At 49.2% G+C, this 21,479-nt stretch overlaps 1 protein-coding gene across 1 annotated transcript; it reads right to left on the bottom strand.

Moving 5' to 3' along the window:
* Positions 1 to 9,234: 9,234 nt before the first annotated feature.
* Positions 9,235 to 18,181, bottom strand: LOC146753013 (uncharacterized). The gene is made up of 7 exons (XM_085531062.1): positions 18,096 to 18,181; positions 16,412 to 16,556; positions 15,467 to 15,581; positions 14,681 to 14,739; positions 13,542 to 13,606; positions 11,465 to 11,649; positions 9,235 to 9,575 (listed from the first exon to the last, which is right to left on the bottom strand). Exons 1-7 carry the CDS (start codon positions 18,179 to 18,181, stop codon positions 9,235 to 9,237), a joined length of 996 nt encoding a protein of 331 aa, XP_085387188.1.
* Between the last annotated feature and the right edge of the window lie 3,298 nt (positions 18,182 to 21,479).

Below are 21,479 nucleotides of genomic sequence, written 5' to 3'. Positions count from 1 at the left end.
ATTTGAGGCGTGGGAGAACAGATAAACCCTAAATAAATGGGCTTCCATTTCTATTCCACGGTTTGCCCTACAAAAGGCTGTAGAAGTGCAGAATATTTCTGATGCACTTACATCACGGACTTCTCTAGTGCTAGCCAGCTTCTAACAGCAGAGCAATTTTGAATAAGCTTCCTATGCTTGTTTGGGTCCCAGGAAAGATCCCAGGGTCCTGATGCTGATACCAAGACAGAGGCTCCAAGCATGAATGCAGGACTAGCAGGTGTGAGGGGGATTGATATTGCCTTTTATTTGCAGTGGAGACATGGAAGACCACTCATTCAGATCATTCATGCAAGCATATTCAGGCATACCCAGCTCAGGTGACCGGGAAGGCTCCTGCTCCCGAGCAGTCATGGCAAACCCTTCCATGACCTGTCCCCTATCTCCTTCCTCCCCGCTGTCACTCTGTGAAGCCTTCTGCTGCCATCCCTTTCCCTTCCTTCATGACTTTCTCCTCTGCATGCTGTCTGAATTCTGAGTGGCAGCAGCTGCCCAGGAGGGTAAGTTCAGGTCAAGTTCCTGTGCTGCTGACCGTTACAGTACGTGCAATCCCAGGATTCACACCACAGCTCTACCACCAGCACTGCAGTCCACTGAAGGCGAGGGAGCAGGGCAGCAAGCCAATGCAAGAATGCAGTTGATACACTCTACATTTGATCTCCCTGCTTGTATTGACTGCAGAAGCATCATTCTCTCTGCCCATCTTCAACAGCCCCTGTTTTGACTGATGGTTTTCAGGGGAGGTTCAAGTTGGATGTTAAGAAAAACTTCTTCTGAAGAGGAGTGGTGATGTGGTGGCACAGCTTTGCAGGGAGGTGGTGGGGTCACCATCCCTGGAAGTGTTCAATAACCATGGAGATGTGGCACTGAGGGACGTGGGCAGTGTGCATGGTGGGATGGGTTGAGGCTGGATGTGGGGATCTTTGTGGTCTTTTCCAACCGCAATGATTTGATGAAGATCAGAAGGCTTGCTTATTAGCAAGACAACAAACATGGCCTAGACCAACCAGGTGATGCAAAACTTCTCACAAATGCAATGGAGCTTTGGCCCACTTCAAGTAAGGATTTCAGCATGCACCACAAATACTGAGATAATGAGATGGCAGAATCAGCCCTTTTTGCTCTCGTTTTCAATAGGCTTCCAAGGTGTGCAGCACTTGTTTCTTTTAAGCAAGAAGGTCTAATCTGCATCCCATAACGCTCAACACTAAGCACCTAACATTCAACATGTCCTTAAAATGGGATTGTTCTGTGCTACCAGTGGAACCCTGGGGTAGAGGAACCCTGAAAATCTTTCTGAGTGCAATGGTAAGAGGACAAATTAAGACTCAGAAAGCCATTGCACTTTGGGAGAAGCTAGTAAGATGAGGATTTCTGTAGTGAAAGAGCCAACCACTCCAAGAGTACTCATAATCCCTCCTGACTTTCACACCACATCATTCTGCAGTGAGGGCTGGACTCGCACGTCATGTTACGGTGGTACACATGAGAAAATACAGCAACGGTAGCTAGGCAAGCACTCTCCACGTATGGCAGAGGAGGAGGTATTACATTACCCTGTGTAGCCATGAGCTCATCCGGCCTGAAAGAGAACAGAAAACCTTTGGTTTCTGAGGCAAGCAGCTAATAATAGCCCTCAGCTAGCAAAATTCAAGTGTAAAAGCACTAAATTTCTGGGTTTTCTCCCTACACCTCTGCAATAAGACGTGGGCTGGCTTTGGCTGCTGAGGATTAACTTGGTAGATTCTAGCTGTTGCCACAGTCTTTCTGTCATCGTTCATATTTCATTTTCTCTGACAGATACCTCCCAAATCTACCCTTTCTGTAATCCACTCTTTGCTGAAACTTCCAGTTTCCTGAGCCAAAAGCATGAGCTACACAACTCACGGAACAGATCCAAAGGCCCCAGAATCACATCCACGTGGTGTGGGAACAGTAAGAGCTGATGGTTTAGAGTCTACACCACAGGCAGCAGAAAAACTGTCTACTACAGGAGCAGAGATGTATTGCACACCAGGGACTGAAGGAGCAGAATGCCCCAAGATGGAGAGAGCAAAGACTGCAACCTTTACAAGGGAACAGAACGCAAGCTATGCTCTGCAAGGACACCAGGTGTGTGTGAGCAGAAAGGCAGTAGACTCCCAGTACAGTTGCTCCTCCACATAGCTGACCAAATGCCAAACCTTGACCAGGATTAAGCTCCAATGTGTTCACTGCCATAGGAAAGAAGAGGAGAAAACAGATTCCCTGTCCTGATCAGCTCAGAATACAAGACGAGAACTGTAAAGTTAACAGAGAACAAGCTGATTTATGAGCAAAAACCAGCAGAGTGCAGCTACAAATAAAACAGAAGAAAAACCCTCGTCATCAGCCAGCTCACTAATGGTCACTCAGAATGCAGCTGATGTGCCCATGGCTATCTGGAGTCTAAGTTAAAATTTACCGGATCTTGTGCAAAATATACTGACACCAGAGCAATCTCTACTGCAGCTGGAGTGAGAGATCTACCTCTGTGCTAAACTCTCAGACTAATGAGAAACGTACAATTAGAAAGGTATAAATGGATTCACGACTGATCATTACATTTACAGATCATGGAACGAATGGTCGTCAACGTGGGATTCAACAAGCCAAAGGCAAGTGCAATGCCTCTGACTAAAAGTTCTTAGGACACCAACAACCAAACCTCAGTGCAGCCACAGTAGAGATCTGTAACTACTACTGTTGAAATATCAACTGGTAGAGCAGTATTGCACATTGTACAAATCAAAGTTGGACATCCATGGACAGCTGATGATAAAAGTAGTCCTAGGGGAAGAGCTGGATGAAACACTGTTAAAAACAAATAATCATTTTAGCTGCACGTTTGTAAGCATTTCTTTTCATCCTCCCCAAAACAGTTTCATGGCAGAATCAAGAGGACACATTCACACAGACGTTTCCACAGCCAGACTATGGAATAATCAAAGAATATCAACCAAAATGTGTTTCCTACCAGTTACATGAATCTTGAAGATGAGTTTCTGGCCAGCAGCCTCGCAGCTGTACTCCCCTGCACCTTTCTTCTCCACCTGGCTCACCACCAGCCGACGCTGTTTGCCCTCTGACTCCACCTTGAACTTCTTGCTCGAGGTGATCAGTTTCCCCTCCTTGTACCACTTCACCTCCATCTTCTCCTGGGCCACCTCGCAGCTCAGCGTGGCATTTTGAGTCAGTACAGCCTTCACCTCTTTTTGTACCTTGTCCTTGTTTGTAAACACGTCTTCTTTCTCTGCAGGGACATCACAACAGTCACACCGTTTTGCTGTAGTCTGCTGCAGAGATTACTCCAGTTCCCCGTTTTCACTATACTTGCCCTTCACAGGGAGCATCGTGATGCCTCATTAAGACAGGAAAATACTTTCCCATCTATTTTGCCTTGGGAAATGATAAGCATATCATTTCATATCACATCATATCACATCATATCACAAAGCTAAACATTTCTCAGTCTGATAGCAGATTTGTACATGAGATTTAAAACATCTGCATGCACTGCTGAACGTCCTCCCTTATCTTTTTTTCTTCTCATGTCTCTCTACATTTCCAGAAAATCAGAAGGGAACGGCCCTCTAGAACAGGTTGCCCAAGGAGACTGTGGATGCTCCATCCCTGCAGGCATTCAAGGCCAGGCTGGATGTGGTTCTGGGCAGCCTGGGCTGCTGCTTGGCAACCCTGCACATAGGAAGAAGGGGGTTGGAACTGGATGAGCACTGTGGGCCTTTGCAACCCAGGCCATTTATGAGTCTGATTAGTGGCATTTTCCACCTAATTGTGTCATTCAAATTTTGTAACCAGATCTCATCAAACACCTCCCCTTTTCTCACTCCTTGCATGCCTGGTGTGCTCTTGCACTGTAACCCTGCAGACACCAGCTGACTACAAGAGCTGCACAAGTTACCCTCCTTGCCTATTGTTTGCTGCAGTAATTCATTCCTGGATGGAAAAGCACATGTAGAAAAGTGTTGCTATGACACTAGATGACAAAGAAAGTCCTATAGCCAAAATGTTTTGCACCAGAGAGGCTGTCAGTTGATCCTCCCAATGCAAGACACACCAAATGAAGCGTTCCTTTATCTCTGGGATTCCAAGCATTTTCTCACCTCTGACTTTCACTTGGAATGTTGCTTTGTCATCTTTTGTTTCACAGCTGTAGCTCCCTTGGTCTTTCAGGGTCACATTTTTGACCATGAGCTTGCGGTGCGTCCCCTGGGAGATGATGGTTGTCCTCTGGTCCTGCTTCACCCCTGTTTGATCTTTCTTCCATACGACAGCTCCGCTTGCAGCTGACACCTCACACACCAGCTCCAGGCCTTCAGAAGGACTGACTGATATTTCTGGAGTCGTTTTGGGCTTGTTGACAGAATTAATGGCTTCATCTGAAGAAAAAAAGAGAAAGTGGTTTACATCCTGACTCAGGCTTATTCAGCGCAGCATGAAGATACAGTTAGAACTGATTGTAATGTCTCTGCTCATTACATTTGGGTGATCGAGTTTCACCTCTGGAGGTACTCACATACAAACGTCTGTTTGATTCTCCTGTGTGAGGAAAGAGTAAGTTCTATGCAGACAGTTCTTATTTCTTTTAATCAATTCTGTATTCTGCACATGTTCTTCTGAAGCTAAAATGAAGGCAGCTAAGTAACGTGTTTGCAATACATGAACAAACCTATTCAACACTTTATCTCTAAGCAAACAAGCAGAGTTTGATGAGCACATCAGTATTTCATGCCCTTCATTCCATCCAGACAGAACCTGCCTAAGGAGCAAGCTGATGGCTGTCAGCTACAGGCAGACCTAGCTTAGTATTGCATTTCTTAGAGCAACAACTGTTGCTTTCATTCACTGAATATAACAAGGCCAATTGCTATGCCAGGCACATTTATGGCATCAGTGAACAAATAACTCGTTAAAAATTGTAATAGACAGGAGACATCTATTCTTTTAAAACTAGATGACCAAAGAAGAACAGTCCCTCCAGAGTCAAGCTGTGAAGAACTAATAGCACCAACCAATATCACATAGATAGATTACTTCCCTGCCCTAAGACCATCTTGTGACCATTTGGTGCTCCTAATTAAGCCCTCTTGATGGCATTTTGTCTGAGCCATGTGACATTTTGTGATAGGACTTACTGCTAGTGTTCCCTTAACCCTACACCAAAGTAGGAGGTATCCATTCTCAGGGAATCATGCAGGCTTCCTCTGTATTTGATGCTCAGAGACAGCCCCAGAACTTTTTAAATCTTAGCTTAGCTCTCATCCAATAATGTTCATCAAACAGTGTAACTTGTCCCTTGCCTTTGTTCTGCATCAACCAGTTCCAAAGGAGTCTTCTTGGCTTGTTTTAGATCAGTTTTTCAACAGATAAAGCCAGGGTCTTTGAATTACAAAGTGAAATTGCAGAATGCATGATTCTCAACCAAACAGAACAGGAGGTGGGATGCAGGGTGAATACCTGAGCCAACACCACCTGCAAGCAATCCTTCAATATCTTAGAATTCTCTAGCCATCCCAAATCCAGTGTTGTGCTTGATCTATCATCTCTGCTGAGTTTTTAGCTAGCTGATGGTGAGCATCATGGTGGTGATGGGTGAGCAGTCGGACTAGAGGGTCTTAATCAACCTTAAGGATCCTGTGATCAGAGGAACGTGAATGTGCTGTTAAAGGTCACAAGCGCTGCGCTGCAGCATGAGCATACACAGTGAAAGGTTTTCAGTAGAGCTTCAGTTCATAAATGAGGACTGGGTTATGGAAAATAGGCTCAAGATATAAACCAGAAAACAGATCTTAACGCCAGGTTCTGTGAATGCAGCCAGCTGAATTTCACAGATATTGAATATCAATGACAATTTCTTGTGTTATTTTACCCTCCAGCTCCACCCTGAACAGGAACATGTCAGTGACAAGCATTACTCCTCCAGGCTTGACCTGACAGTGCTTTACTTGTACTATGAGCTAATGCCAGGAAGAGCAGGAAAAGAGTTTCATCCATGTGCCTTCTCCTTCCTTAGTAAAACCAGTGTGAAACTGCAGCCACGTCAGGCTGAAGGAGACGTCTCAGATGTCCTGCCCGGATGCAGGAGGTCACGTGTCAGAGGATGTCTGGCACGTCAAGTCTCATGGCAGTGCAGTGCATGACAAACTGCAACAACACTTTCCTGTGGGCTCCTTTGGGCACGAGGCCCAGCGGGTGACACACCTCTGGCTGCAGCTCTTCAGAGCCTCCCAGCAGCCACGTGATGCCCATGGGAGAGACACAGCTGACCCGCACAGCAGATGATTTACCAGCTAGCTCTGGTTTACAGGAAGAGAAGATACAAGTGGCGATGCTGAATGGTGAAATACTGCGAGTGTGTGGCATGGGTATAAGATTGGTGAGCCTGAGGATGTTCAAAGTCAGGCTGGACAGGGCTCAGAGCACCTGATGGAGCTGCGGTGCCCCTGTTCATTGCGGGGGAGTCCAACTAGCTGACCCTTCAGGGTCTCTTCCCTATCTATGAGATACACGAAAGCTGATTCTGCAGTAACCAAGCTACCAACAGCAGTTGTTTGTCTTACAGCTTGCCAACACAGGTTTTAAAATAACAGCATTGATTACTCATTTGATAGTCACATTACAGTGCAAAGCACATGGAAACGTCCATCAGCTAATTCAATTAATTCTGGGGCAGACCTGCCAGTATGAAATATTATGCTAACATGACCAAGAGAGAGAAGAAAAGCAAAATTAAGACTAGCTGACAAGCCTTGCAAGGAAGTTCTGCTCTCCATCAATTTAGTCCCATTATTCAATTCTATTGGGAGCTGTCTCCATGCCTCTCTGCAGTTCGTTCTTTGAGAAGAAGCAATTAAGTAAGCTCTCCAATGCCAAAGTGCATACACTGCTCTGGGGCTTTGTTGTTTCTCCATGGACCAACAAGGGTGACAAGCCAGCAGAATATGATGAAGAGCCTCATGCATACTCAGAGTAAAAAAAAAAGGCAATTGTTGCTGGGAAGAAGGTGCATTTGCATTTGTGTCATCTGCAGAGGGTACTGCAGAAATGGAAAGTCTTCCACTGGAGCAAACAAAGGGCTCTCATTTATTGCAATCAAGGCCCAGCATGTGGATCTCAGAGATCAGACCTACACCCTGCAGCAAAACAGAGACCTGCGTGGGAAAGTTCAGTTTCTCTCTACATCTGTGTAAGAAAAAGCCCACCATGGAATGACAGCTAAGTAAACATCCCTGTGACTCTTCACAGGTCTCTTCCACATTTGGGATCATTGCTACAAAAAGAGCTGTTGACATCATCTCTTGTGGCCACCCTGACAGAAGAGCAGGAAGGCTGGGATGCTCTTTTTCCTATCTTTCCCTTCATTTCCTCTATATCTTAGGGACGAATCACAGGACAGAACACAGAAATCAAATGGCTCTACAAAGCAGATTGGCCAGTTCAAGTCAAAACAGCCACTGAAAACACCCCAGATGCTGTCTGACAACAGCTGGACTGTCGGGGAGTCGGGTGAATGCAGTCTGCTGGCCCTGGGCCGGAAGAGGACAGCCCAGACTGTCACATACCTTTCACTGAAAGCTGATAGAGGATTTTATCCCCCTCACAGATGCACTGACAACTTCCAGCATCATCCATTGAGACGCTGTGAATTTTCAGGGTGTGTTTCTTCCCCACAATGTGCAGTTCCTATTTTTCACTGGCCTTGAGCTCCTTCCCATCCTTCATCCACTCCACAGTAGCACCTGTGTCTGAAAGCTCAGCCTGCAATTTGGCTTCCTCACGCAGCTGAGCGGAGATCTTTTCTACATCTTTGCTCTTCTTGGTAAATCTCACTGCAGCACCTGTCAGGAGCAAAGGCCGCGTTATTTCAATTTATATCAGGCTAACGTGGTCAATGTTTGCTGCAAGATCTCTGAAAAAGTATCACCTTCTGTTCCTGCACTCATCATTGTGTCAGTGCTGAGCAATTCAAGATATTTCATTTAGTCTTCTTGCCGGATTTACTAAGTAAATTCAACCAAACATCTCCTTCTACTGATTAATAATGCTCTAAACATGCTTCTGCGGAGGTTTCCACCCAATGACAAACAGCTCCTCCCATCATGAATATTTATTTGTTCTATTTTGTCATGCAAAGCTGATTGATAGAGATATTATTGGAATGATTGCTCCCCTACTTCTAAACTATTCCAGTGCAATCAGAAAGGCTGTCTGAACCTGGAGCTGAAAGTACTGCTCTATGGTGATGCAGTGGTAAACTTGCTGACTGAATGCACTGGCCAATAGCTGTGAACTGCAGACATTCATCAGCTGGCATGAAGCAATCTGGTTCAGATACCAAGCAGCTGGGTAGATTGGCTTACCCTACACTCAGTGCTATCATGTTTAGGTCATTACCAGGACTCACGTCAGTCCATGGGATGCAATTTCAGGTATTTGGTACAGTCCGTGAATGCCTGCAGCCCCAGTTATAATCATCAGATCACAGCAACTATGCCTTGACTGTAAGAGGAAAGGAGAATGATCAAAGCAAATACCTCTCACTCTCATCTTGCTGCTGACATCAACATTTCTGGCAACAAATTTCACTTCTGCTCCATCATCGTTCTTGGTGATGTTCTTTATGATTAGGCTGTGAGTAGTTTGGGTTCCCTTGATGATGCAGGTCTCGCTTTCCTGTAAGAATTTACCACTGAGGTACCAAGTGCCGCAACACGTTGCTGTAAGGTCAATAGTAAACATGGCATCCCCTCCAGGTACAGCAGTTGTTAGGGGGGATTTCACAACCAGGACTGGTCCTGAGGAAGAACAACATGTATGTCTTAATGCTCTTTAGATGAAAGTCTGGTATCTCATTTAGAGATGGAAGATTAAATCATAGGGACATTTCTACTTCTCCCTTTGCATGAGTGCTGGAAGAAGCACTTCTGTGCTTAAGATCTGTTACAGAAAGTTCTGCCTCTTGCACATGTGAGTTATCAAAAGATAAGGATATTCATGTCTCTGTCACAGAAATAGAACTTGTATCACTTTAGTGGTAGCTGGAGGTTGATATGAGATAGGAGAATTAGGAATAAAGGAAAGCCTTTGGTGTGTTAATGAACTGCTATCGTTAAAGTCAAAGGAAATATCTTTAGGGAACCAACACAGCTACTCAACTCACACTGACCCATTTCCATTGGGGTTTTTGTGCTTACCAACGTGCACGCTCCCTGGGAATTCCAGAGACGGGCTCTGTCCATGCGCATTGACTGCAGACACTCGGAACTGATCATCAGCCTCTTCAGACAGATTGCTCACCGTGAACTCTGGGACGGGGACATGAGACTCGTGGCACCTCACCCAGGTGAAGCCAGTTAGTTTCTTGCATTCCACGACGTAGCCATCGATTGGAATGGGGCAGTGCATCTTCGGAGGGGACCATGCCAGCGTCACTGAGGTTTCTGTTTTATTTTTCACCACGGGGTCAGTTGGGGGCTGGGTGGGAGGTTTTCTGGGAGCTGATCAGAAAGAAATACAGAAATATTAGCAGAAGGTCATGTAGGCTGGAAAAGACCTTCAAGATCAGCAGACTCAACTTTCAGCATGACCTACTGAGTCCCACCATTAACTACTGTGGTACCTGAGGACATACATGACAAGCTTATTCCTGCAGGTATTTGCATAGTGAATATATTCACCCTCTGGTTGCTTTGGAACATTTTAGAGGTTAAAATCCCATCAGACTTTTTCACTGTGTGCAGCCACTGATACAGGCAGGAGGCTGGGAATTACCTGATAAGCTCTAGTTACAGACTACTGACACAGTCAAGGATTGATTTCATTTCATTTTGGCCATCAGAAAGTTTGGTGTCTGGTTTCAGTCACCCATCTAGACTCCAATTATAATCATATGGAGAACAGCGCATTTAGGAGAACTCATCTCATCTTAATAAACCTGAATGAAATCACAGAATCATAAGATCACGGGAGAGCTTGGGTTGGAAGAAACCTTCAAGATCATTCAGTTCTAAACACCCTGCCATGGGCTGGCTGCCCACTAACCAGCTCAGGCTGCCCATCACCCATCCAACCTCGCCTTCAACACCAAGGACAGGCACCCACAGCTTCTCTGGGCAGCCTGAAATGGAAGCAATGAGCCACATGTTGAAGATACTCAAATATGCATGACTGTAGAGAGAGCCAAATACTCCATACATATTGCCTGCCTGGTAAATGGTATTAAAATGCCAACAACAGACTCATCCAGCTGATTGAAAATGGTGTGAACATGGCGTACAGGATTCTTCCATCAGCTAGTTAGATCTGCAAAGAGTAAAAATAGGAAATCTCAATGTGATACAATTTTCCCTCATAACATAAAGAGACACATAACTGCTTTGGGGTGCACTGTTACCAGCCTGTCAGTTGCTGTTGGTCAGTGCTAGATGCCAAAGGTCCCACTAACATAGCATGAAGCCAAAAGCTAGACGCTGGAATCAGATCTCCTGACCTTACCATCAGAAATTGAGATGTCATATTTTGCTCAGAGGTGCCTGCTTGTAGGAGGGACAGCTTCCGAGCTTTTTCTGCTCCAGGAACCAGCTCGAGCTTCAGAATTTAAACAGCAGTCAGAAATTAAACTGAGCTTTGTCACCTCCATCAAATAGAAGGAGTGGTTGGGTGGTACAGCTTTCCAAATCACTTAGAAACTGTCACAACAATCAGATGCCTACCCTTAATTTTTAACTTGTTAATACATAGAGCTTAATAGCATCAGAATGCCCCAAGCACTTCAGATAACAGGACAGCTGTAAACCCTTCTTTAAGGATTCCTTTGTTTAACCACTGAGTAACTGTAATTCAGTGGTGCTGGTGGGAGAAGTCCTAATCTTCCCAGATGGTGAATAGAATTGATGTTCACATGCAGACTGGTGCTGCAGCAGAACCAGAAACCACTCATTTGGGAAACACAGCACCAAGAAAATAATGTGAATAGCTTCATAAAATCAGGCAGCTTCACCCAAATTTCATGGCAGGTCCATTATTCTTCCTATTTTCAGGAAGAAATGTTATTCTTCTGTTCCCTTATTCTTGTAGTTTTATTTTCTTTTCCTTTCCAGCAAGCAGCTTTGTAGCTTACAAATTGTTTTCTAATCACCTCCTGGTGTGGACAAATCACACAGGTTTGACTCCATGTTTTACATAGTTAGCATTTTATATTTGTTCCAGTATGGAACTGTACAGTCATAGAATGGCCTGGGTTGAAAAGGATCTCAAAGATCCCAAAAATCATACAGAATCACAGAATCCTTCTGCAAAAGAAAACACAAAAGCTACAGGGACTTGGAACTACTTTGTATATCGAGATCAGAAGGAACTGAGAAGTTATCAAGTACAAAGAACTTACTTTTCCAGATTGCCTTTTCCAGACTGCTGTTCCAGCAGTGACAACAAGCGCAGGCAGCCCGGAGGACATGGCAGACATCGATGATCGGCTGGCATGGATCAGCGAGGATGAGTTTGGGCACAGCACAGCTGGCAAGAGATGCTGGGGTGGCTGCAGCAAGACAAGAGCTCCTCCAGCCTGAAGATCTCCATCACCAGAAGAGAAAGGACAGGGTGAAAGTAAGGAAGACGCGCAGATGAGAAGAGCAGAAAGGGAGATGAGGAGGGAACTTGGTGGGGTGGCAATTCTGGGGGAGAAATTGTACTCTGGTAATGTTACACTCTGAAATTCAGTGTTGCAATTTGGAGGAAGGAATTATTGGGGTGGGAATCTGGGGGGCCGTTGTAATACCAGAAGTATTTTACAGAGCAGCAGCCATGCATCAAGAGAAGGGCTTCACAGAGCAGCAGCTGTGGAGGGAGAAACAGCATGAGAACCAAGGACACCTCTAGGAAAAGAATGAGTAGCTCGCGGCTTTCAAGGGGGTCTTTGACCAGGGGTTGTTATTGCGGTAGCTTTCCTCCAATTGGTGTCTGTGGTTTTTAAATGCCCTCGTCTGTCTGCTATAAAAGCATGGCTTTTCGGGCAGTCGATGGACGCAGCCATATTTAACCATACTGCTGTCTGGCTGTTTGTCCTAGCGCGCTGACCTTTTGCCTTCAGGTTTGCCAACTACTGTCTCAGGAACGAGAGTTATTAGGCATTATCCAGGTTATCTTGTGCTTCTACTATGTTAATAGATTGGATGTGAATCCAATGGGATCTGATGTTACCAGTGGTGCTGGAAAATGCGGCAATAATCATTGAATGTATTAGTAATGCTCGGTTATGATGCTATTACCTCTCTTATATCCAACTAATTTGGATTTTTCAAATATGACCACGCATCACTTGAGAGGAAGGCACACGCTCATAGAACTGAATGGGAGAGTTGATTTCATTTTCCAAGCAGGTGTTCCACTTGGGCTCAGTATCATGCACTGGCCACGTGGATATGGAGTACAACTGGAAGAAATCCCTCAGACCCTGAATGCAGGAGAGAATGCGTGGTGGGTGAGAGAGGAAAGGTGCACTTTGAAGCAGGGGACGCCCTGCTGGCACTGCCTGTCGCATCCACCACCAACACGGTTTGCTCTTTATCCTGCTCCACAGCTGCTGCTCTGTCAAGTCCTTCTCTTGATCCATGGCTGCTGCCATTCTTCTTGGATTACAACAGGGGGCTGGGAGGTTTTTGGCAGAGGGAGGGAAGTCGACTGGGGGTGGGATTTTGAGGGGGTGGGATCAGAAAGGATTGTTAGGGTGGGAAATGGTTGGGAATACTGTCATTTCTTGACTGTTTGCTATGTTCAATTATTAAATGTCTTTGCCATATTTCTGCCTGCCTGCGGCCGTTCCTTCAGTTACAAAGTCCACCTCCCCAGGCCCCCGGGCCCACCTTCAGGGCAATGTGAAAGGGCAGCAGAAAGGGCAGTGTCCCAGATCTGCCACCACCATTGGACCCATCCCTCCCCTCCTCAGTCAGTTCTGCGTGGGAATGGAGGGATGAGAAAGGGGGATGGACGGGAATTCTGGAAGAGCTGAGTGGCTCAGCCTGGAGTGGAGGAGGCTCACTGCCATCCCAGACACAGCCATCAGTCCCCAGGTGCAGAGAGGACTGAGCCAGGCTGCACCCTGCAGCACCCAGCAGCAGGATCCCAGTCTGAGGCCTGCCTAGGTCGTGTGGCTGCGCTGCAGGCTGAGCTATGGAGAAAGCCCCACTTGGAGATTTCTTCGCTCCCTGAATGTTCCCCCCTTTCTCCATCTTGCTCTGCTCCATCCCCAGCCGCAGCCCGGCGTCCCCGACATGTTGCTGTGCTTGCAGAGCTGGACTTGGCCCTTGACCTGTACAGGCCCCTGTCCCCACCTGTCGGATATCCACCTTGCCTTCTCACCCCTCTCTCTAGATCCAGTTCATGCCCCATCTATCTCACCTCCATGTCCCACCTACGTCCTCTCTACGTCTTTTGGTCTCCCCCAAACCACCCTCACGGTGCCTTACCTCCTGGCAGGCTCAGGGAAGGAGCACCCGGTGCCCTGAGCCCACAGGCCCAGCCCTGCACAGCACTGCACACAGCACTGTCATGGCGGCGCCCGGTGCTGCCGCACAGCATCCTGGGAGTGGTAGTTCCTGCGGGGCCTGCAGCTCCCAGCAGGCCCTGCAGCTCCCAGCAGGCCCGGGCGAGGGCAGAGGGGAGCAGTGCTGTCAGCCGGGAGCTCACCCAGAGAGCCCGATGTTCGGAGCACTTCACACCAGGAACTTTGGACTCGGCTGCTTCTGTCCACAACGTCCCTGAGCTGCTCAGGAAGCACAACTGTCTCACCCTCTGAGAGCTGGGCTGTGCAAAGGAGGCTGCAGTTGCAGGCTCAGCTCTGCCCTGTTCCAGCAATGCACTTCCTTACAACTGGAGCACTGTCACGCTTGCTTCTTGCTTCAACGGAGCAATCGCCCACCGCTTTGCACACCTCTGTGCTCGTGCAAATGGCCACCACCCCATCCCTGCACACACACACACACACACACACACACACACACACACGTACCACCCCATCCCTGCACACACACACACACACACACACACACGTACCACCCCATCCCTGCACACACACACACACACACACACACACACACACACACACACACACACGTACCACCCCATCCCTGCACACACACACACACACACACACACACACACACACACACACGTACCACCTCGTCCTTGCACACCCTCCCACATGCGTGCACAAATCTCTGCAGTGCATGGACACACCTGTGCACACCCACGTGTGTGCAGCCCCAGCACTGCCCACAGCTCCGTGCATGCTCATTTGTGCATGAAGAGGAACGTCTCAGTGGAAGCGTGGCTGTTCCTCCCCTCTGACGGGGCTGGTGTGGGACAGAAGAGGAAAGCAGAATGCGGCCACATTTTCCTCGTGGCTCCTAGTTCCTGTCTTACCATGGGAGACAAGATGAGCAACTCTCCCTCTCTGTGATGCTTAGCTCTGTACCTCTGCCATCATCTCTATACTCAGATGCTCCTGCATGTATTGCTGCACACAGTTAACCTGCAGGTCCCAAAGGAATCCTTGGCTGCTCTCCCTCACCTGGAGGTTGCAGGGTGCTGGGCCTCCTGCCTGTACCTCCTTCCAGGTGTCATTTGCCAGACCCTGTATGTCCAGCTGGTTGGAACTGCAGTCAACTAACACAAACAAGGTGTATGAAAGTAGTCTTTCCGTTTCCCAGGCATTCATCTTTATAAAAACACGTTGTGCTGTGAAGCACAGCAGGAAGCAACTCAACTGTGCAACAAATACTTGGAGCCTTGTTTCATCCCTCCCTAACCTCATTGAAAGGCTGACTGACACCTGCTTGCCAGCGGTGACTGTGGGTCTTTCCTCAGAGTCCAGAGCACATTAATCTCTTTTGAAACTCACACTCATTCATGTTTCTTTTGTAGTTGCTGTTGCATTCATCAGGAAGGAAATGCACTGCACTTATTCTGCTGCATGTGCAGGCTCACTCTGCAGTGCCCAAGATGCCTTCATGAGGAGGAAAGGCAGCAAAGCCCTCTGCGAGCAGGGCCATGGAATCGTATGTCTACGGCATCACATCTCGGCAGAGCACTCACTGCGCCTGCTCCTCCCTGCTGAAATACATGGCCATCTCCACAAAGCTTGAGTCTCCTGCAAGCAAGCAAGAAACTCCAGTGCCAGTGGCTTTTCTGTCCCCGGCACACAAATGATGGCTGAGAGCATCTCGCTGTCTCCCTGCGCTCCCATCTCTTGCCCCTTGCCTTCTCCAAAACCTTCCCTGGAGAACCAGGTTGATCAAGTCCATGCTCATCAGCAGCTCCCACAGGTACTGTTCCAGCTCTTGCTGTCTTTTTGGCCTTCTCATCCACCGGCATCCCTCTGTCTGAGTCTCACCAGCTTTGTCACCAGAAGAGATTTCAACACTCGAGAATGAAGAACGCACATCTGGCTCCACGGAATGTAACTCTCCTGTCTCCCAGAGATCCACGCCCTCTGTGTGCCATCTCACCTGGTCGTGAGCGTCACTCACAGCCAGCCAGAAAAGCAAGCAGAGGCTGAGACCAAGGAACCCCTCCCTGATGTGCAGCTCTCTGACAGTTTCTCTTTACACAGAGTGCTGGCCGCAGCCGTGTGCATTATCACACACACTTGTATGGGCAGTTGGTGTCTAGATGTGAAGGAGACTTGCTAAGTGCTCTGCTGACATGTAGGGACAGAAAGAAAATTTGAATGGGGAGCTGGAGCATGTATATAAAGGATGTACGGACCTACAGTTAAGGATGTGGATTTGCATCTGAGTCCGTGCCTGCAGACGATGCAAGCGCTATGCATTGTCACCCAATGGAAATGATCAAACAGCTGCTTTGGGACAGACTGTCTGTAGGGCTCAGGAAGTGTGGCCTTCCAAGGTACTTCAGGTGTCCCAAAGAACAGAGGCAAGCAGTGATGATTCCTTTCTCTCTTGATTCTAATACTTGTAGGTAGAGCACTTGAGAAAGACTTTGGAGGCTTTCCTCAGCCTCTACCTTTCCTTGTACCTTTACAAGAGCAGACTGTCTAAAAACAAGAAGACTGGACACAGATTTTGGGTTTGGTTATTTTTATTAGTTTTTTAAAAAATATTATAATATATATAATATAATATTATTTATTATTTTATTATATTATATATATTATGTATATAATGTATATTATGTATATTATAATATATATTATATAATCATATATTATAATATATATAATATATAAATAATATATAAATTTTTAAAAGTTGTTTTGGTGTTTTTGGTGGTTTTTGTTCTTTTAGTCTAGTCCAATGTAATAAATTTTCAGTCTTACAAGGGATGAATTTTTAAGGCCTTCCTGCTGATGGACCACACTCCACTTGAACGTCAAGTGGAGCATGAGGTAGCCTTCATCCAGAAAGGTGGAATCTTGATGGGATGTTGCTGTCTTATGGAGAGGAATCTCGGCGTCCCCAAGGCTGAGCCAACACACGGACACAGATTTCTGGATGGTGACCATAACTTTCTGCCCCTGCTCCTGCTGCCTGGTCTCTCTTCGTCATCGGTATCCAGCAGGAGATCACGAAGCCCTGGAGGCACGGTGGTATCCAGGTCATCATCTGAAACTTCTTCCACCAGATTGGAAGGGACCAGTCCTCTTGTGCCATCCGTCAGCTCTCCCAGAAACCAGCCATCCTCATCCATGTCTCCACAGATGTAAACGTATTGTCCAGCTGTCAGTGGAAGCTCGTTTTCTGGGTCTTCATTAGGGCCCTCATAAGGATTTTGTAGCTGTGACGAGCTAAGAATCTTCGTTTTGGTGGTGATGGTCTGCGAAAATGTAGATGCAGACTGCCACTGGCCACACTTCTGACTCCCCTGGCTTTTCCTGGGGATCGGGGCATTCCTGTTTGGGATTTCTGTGTGGCCTCAGCTTTTTCCCCATCTCCTGGAGCTGTTTGCATTTTTCCTCCAGACGCTTGCTGAGCGCTCCAAGCTTGATGTCAGCCTGCTGGAGGTCTCTCAGCAGGTGGTTCTGGGCCTTCAGGGCCTGGCAGTGACTCTCCAGGTTGCTCAGGGCTTGTTGGAGGTAGCTGCACTGCTCCAGCAGCTTGCTGCTTGTGCTGCCTGGGAACCCTGGGTCTTCCTTGGCCATCTCATTCTCCTTTTCCAGATGCTGTCCCTGCAGCTGGTTGATGTCCTCTGCCTTCTCTGTGGCCTCTTTGGATGCGGAAGAGGCCTCCTTGAGCTGCCGGACTCTTTCCAACAGCTGCTGGGTACGGAGGCAGAGCGTACGCGTCTTGTCCTTGAGCTGCTCTACCTTCTCCCACATCTGCTGAGAGCTGCTGCTCCTCAGCAGGCAGCACTTCTCTCCAAGGAGGCTGCACTGTCTATGCAGCTCCTTCAGCGTACTCAGCAGGTGGGTGTTCTGCTCCTGCTGCTCTCTGTGCTCAGGTGGGCAGGCCTCTTGTTGCTCTGCAGCCTCCTTTTCCAAATGCTGTCCCTGCAGATGGTTGACCTCCTCTGCCTTCTCTGTGGCCTCTTTGGATGCGCAAGAGGCCTCCTTGAGCTGCCAGACTATTTCCAGCAGTTGCTGGGTACGGAGGCAGAGCGTACGCATCTTGTCCTTGAGCCACTCCACCTCCTCCCACATCTGCTGAGAGCTTCTGCTTTTCTCTTCAAGGAGGCTGCACCGTCTCTGCAGCTCCTTCAGCTTACTCAGCAGATGGGTGTTCTGCTCCTGCTGCTCCCTGCGCTCAGGTGGGCAGGCCTCTTGTTGCTCTGTAGCCTGAACACCCACCTCTGCTACAGCCCGATGGCAGGCCCTGGCCCTGTTGAAGAAGACGCGTGGCTGCCCCTCCACGTGCTCCAGGATGTACTGCAGGAAGCGTCTTCTCTGCTCCTGCAGCTCACACTGGAGGCGCTTGCTCTCCATGGCCTGCTCTGCACGGGACTTCCAGCAGAGCTGCCGCTGGACTTCCTGCTGCATTCTGCGGCCCGCTCTGCTGCTGTCGCACCTCAGCAGTGTCTCCGCCAGCTGCCGCTGCAGTTGCCATGCCTGGCGGATGGTGTCATTGCACTGCTTCTGCAGCAGCTCCTGCATCTGGTGCAGCTGGGCCTCCTTCTCCTGCAGCAGTTGGCAGATCTCTGCTTGCCACTGCCTCAGGCTCTGCTCCCACAGGCGCTGCAGCTTTGACACCCGCACCCGCTCCCACTTGGAGCGCAGTTTGTCGGCCAGCAGCTGCCGCTCCTGCTCTGCCGCCTCCTGCCGCTCACGTCTCTCAGCAGCACAGCGGCGCTGCAGCTCCTGGGAGCGGAGCCGCTCGCCCTCCAGCTGGGCCTGCAGTGCCTTCAGCTCCTGCCTCTTCTCCTCCCGCTGCGCAGGGCAGGTGGGGGGCTGTGCCGGGCCCCGGCGGGGAGAGGGCCGGCTGCCCGGGAGCCCCAGGTCTTCCTTGGCTGTCTCTGGCACCTAGAACCAGAAAATCATAGAATAACAGAATGGTTTGTGTAGGAAGGGGCCTTCAAGACTCTCCCGTTCCAAGCCCATGCCAAGGGCAGGGACAGCTTCCACTAGGACAGGTTGCCGAAAGGTGCGTCCAGCCTGGCCTGGGGCACTGCCAGGCGTGTGGCAACCACAGCCTCTCTGGGCAGCCTGTGCCAGCACCTCTGCCCCCTCATGGTGCCCCATCTTTCTTCTTATATCTCATCCAGACAAACAGTCCCTCACCAGTTTTCCCCTCTTCTCTTTCAGGCACTGGAGGGCCGCTCTGTGGTTTCCCCAGAGCTTAAACTCCCCAGGCTGAACAATCCCCACTCTCTCAGTGTGTCATCTTACCTGGACCTGAGCGTCCTTCACGGCCGGTTGACTGGAGCCCTGCTCTGCACGGTGGCGGTGCAGAGCTCCCTGTTTTTCCTGGGAGCAGGACATTGCATTACGGAGCACGTCTGCCCAGCTCCCCACGATGTAAAAGGTGAAGAGCTGCCTCTCCAGCTCCAGCTGACGCTGGAGGTGGCGGATGCAGGCAGGCTGCTCACCATCCGTCTCACAGCACAGCTTGCTGAGGACGTCCTGCAGCTGGGCATGGGCCGCCTCGCTGCTGGGGGGGTTCCTCAGCACCTTGGCCAGCTGCTGCTGCAGCTCCCGAGCCTGGCGCAGGGCTGCATCGCAATCACGCTGCAGCTGCTCCTTTGTCGCGCGCAGCTCGGCCTCCTTCCAGAGCAGCAGCTGCCGGGTCCCCGTCACCCGCTGCCGCTGCACCCACTCCTTCAGCTGCTGCTCTTCCTGGGCCTGCTGCTTCTCCCAGGCACAGCGCAGTTGGTCGGTCAGCAGCTGCCGCTCCCGCTCTGCCGCCTTCTGCAGTTCACATCTTTCGGCAGCCCAGCGGCGCTGCAGCTCCTGGCAGTGGAGCCGCTCGCCCTCCAGCTGGGCCTGCAGCACCTCCAGCTCCCAGCTGTTCTCCTCCTGCTGCGCAGCGCAGGCTGGGGGCTGTGCTGGGCCCCGGCGGGGAGAGGGCCGGCTGCACTTGGCTTGTCCCCGTCCCGCAATGCCTCGCAGCATGGCCATGGGAATCTTAATAGATCTTCGGCTTCCAAAAGCTGTAGCCAAAGGCCACCAACAATCACTCTCACTCGTGGGATCTGCAAGGACAGATGCCCCTGACCCCGTAGCGCCCACTGCCTCTCGTCCCTGTCGCAAGGGTGTGCAGACAGTGAATGCCTTGGGGGTGCTGCGCCAGCACCTTCTGTGCTGTGTGCTGGCCCAGCTCATAATGGAGGGCGGGGCAGTGACCTTCAGTGCTATTGGACAGTGGGGCCTTCTGGCCCAGCTCATAATGGAGGGCGGGACAGTGGCCTTGAACGCTATGGGGCAGTGAGACCCTGTGCCCCCAGCACATCATGGAGGGTGGGGCAGTGGCCTTCTGCGCTGTGGGGCAGTGCGGCCTTCTGGCCCCAGCACAAAATGGAGGCTGGGCAAAGTGGATTGAAGCGGTGTTGGGCGGAACCGCCTCCCACAGTGCTGGGCTACGTGGACTTCTCTGGCACTGGAGAAGAACAGCAGCAGGCCACCCGTCTCATTGTGATCTCCATTTAGATGGCAATAAAGGAAACATCTCACCATACCTATGAGCTAGTTAAGTTAAAAGAACCTGGTTGCCGGTGTACCCTGCTCAAGGAGCTGCTGGAGCAGATGGCCAGGCTGCTGCAAGAAATCAGCAGCCTGAGGAGCTCTTGGGAATCTTTGAGGGAGACAGGTAGGGGGAGGTGTGAGCCTACTTCCACTGCAGACAAACAGCCTCATCCTAAGTCCCAGCGAGTGGGAGGAGCCAATCCAGCTGCTCAGCTGCAGGTCAGAGACCTAGACAGCCCACGATAGGAAGGGGGCTGGGCCCTCGTCTCTGCTCAGAACAGAAGGAAGCGTCTGCCCCCAAGCTCCACACAATACTGCCAACCTGTGCAGCATCCCCTACAGCGTCCCTGAGTAATAGATTCCAGGTGTGAGAGGTAGGTTGTGTTTTTGCAGCATAAATTGTCAGTATTTCTGTATGTAGCATAGGAAAAGTTGCCTTTCACAAAGAAAGCTTCCGAACAGAGTAAACTTGAGACTAGGGCATTCTGACCACAGTAAAATTGGCATAGGCACCAGGTGAGGTAATTATGTAGGGCAGGGGCAAAAAGACAAAAAATGGACACAAAATGTACACAAATCAGACAAAGGATTAGACAAAAAATAGAGAAAAGAATTGTATTAAGAAAGTAAAAAGGAAAAGAATTGGACAAAAAAATTGGAATAAGAAACTTAAAAGGACAAAGAATTGGACAAAAATGGGAGAACTTGAAAGGAAGAGAACTGGACCTGCAGCTTCATCACAGAATCACATAATTGTAGGGGTTGGAAGGGACCTCTAGAGATCATCGAGTCCAACCCCCCTGCCAAAGCAGGCTCCCTACACCATGTTGCACAGCTCGGCATCCAGGCGGGTCTTGAATATCTCCAGAGAAGGAGATTCCACAACCACCCTGGGCAGCCTGTTCCAGTGCTCTGTCACTCTCACCATAAAGAAGTTATTGCACACATTAGTGCAGAACTTCCTATGGTCCAGTTTCTGTCTGTTTCCCCTTGTCCCTCCTCCACACAATGCTGAAAAGAGTCTGGCCTCACCACTTTGCCCCCCACACCTCAAATATTTATAGACCTGGATCAGGTCCCCTCTCAGCCTTCTTTTCTCAAGGCTAAAAAGACCCAGTTTGTTTAGTCTCTCCTCATAGGGGAGATGCTCCAGGCCCTTCACCATCTTTGTGGCCCTCCGCTGGACTCTTTCTAAGAGATCCCTGTCTTTTTTGTACTGGGGAGCCCAGAACTGGACACAATATTCCAGATGAGGCCTCACCAGGGCAGAGTA

Source organism: Coturnix japonica, unplaced genomic scaffold (genome assembly GCF_054131305.1).
Source record: "Coturnix japonica strain WE unplaced genomic scaffold, WE-NBRP24 Scf040, whole genome shotgun sequence".
NCBI lineage: Eukaryota > Metazoa > Chordata > Aves > Galliformes > Phasianidae > Coturnix > Coturnix japonica.
The sequence above is the reverse complement of the archived record's forward strand: the minus strand, read 5'-3'. Positions and strand labels throughout refer to the sequence as shown.

Coding starts and splice junctions, on each gene's coding strand:
- LOC146753013 (XM_085531062.1), bottom strand. CDS start 18,181: ATGCAGGAGCTGCTGCAGAAGCAGTGCAATGACACCATCCGCCAGGCA. Junction 14,740..15,466: donor CTCTTCTGGTGACAAAGCTG/GTGAGACTCAGA, acceptor TGTTTGTGTTAG/TTGACTGCAGTTCCAACCAG. Junction 9,576..11,464: donor GGAAAAGGCAATCTGGAAAA/GTAAGTTCTTTG, acceptor CTTTCTGATCAG/CTCCCAGAAAACCTCCCACC.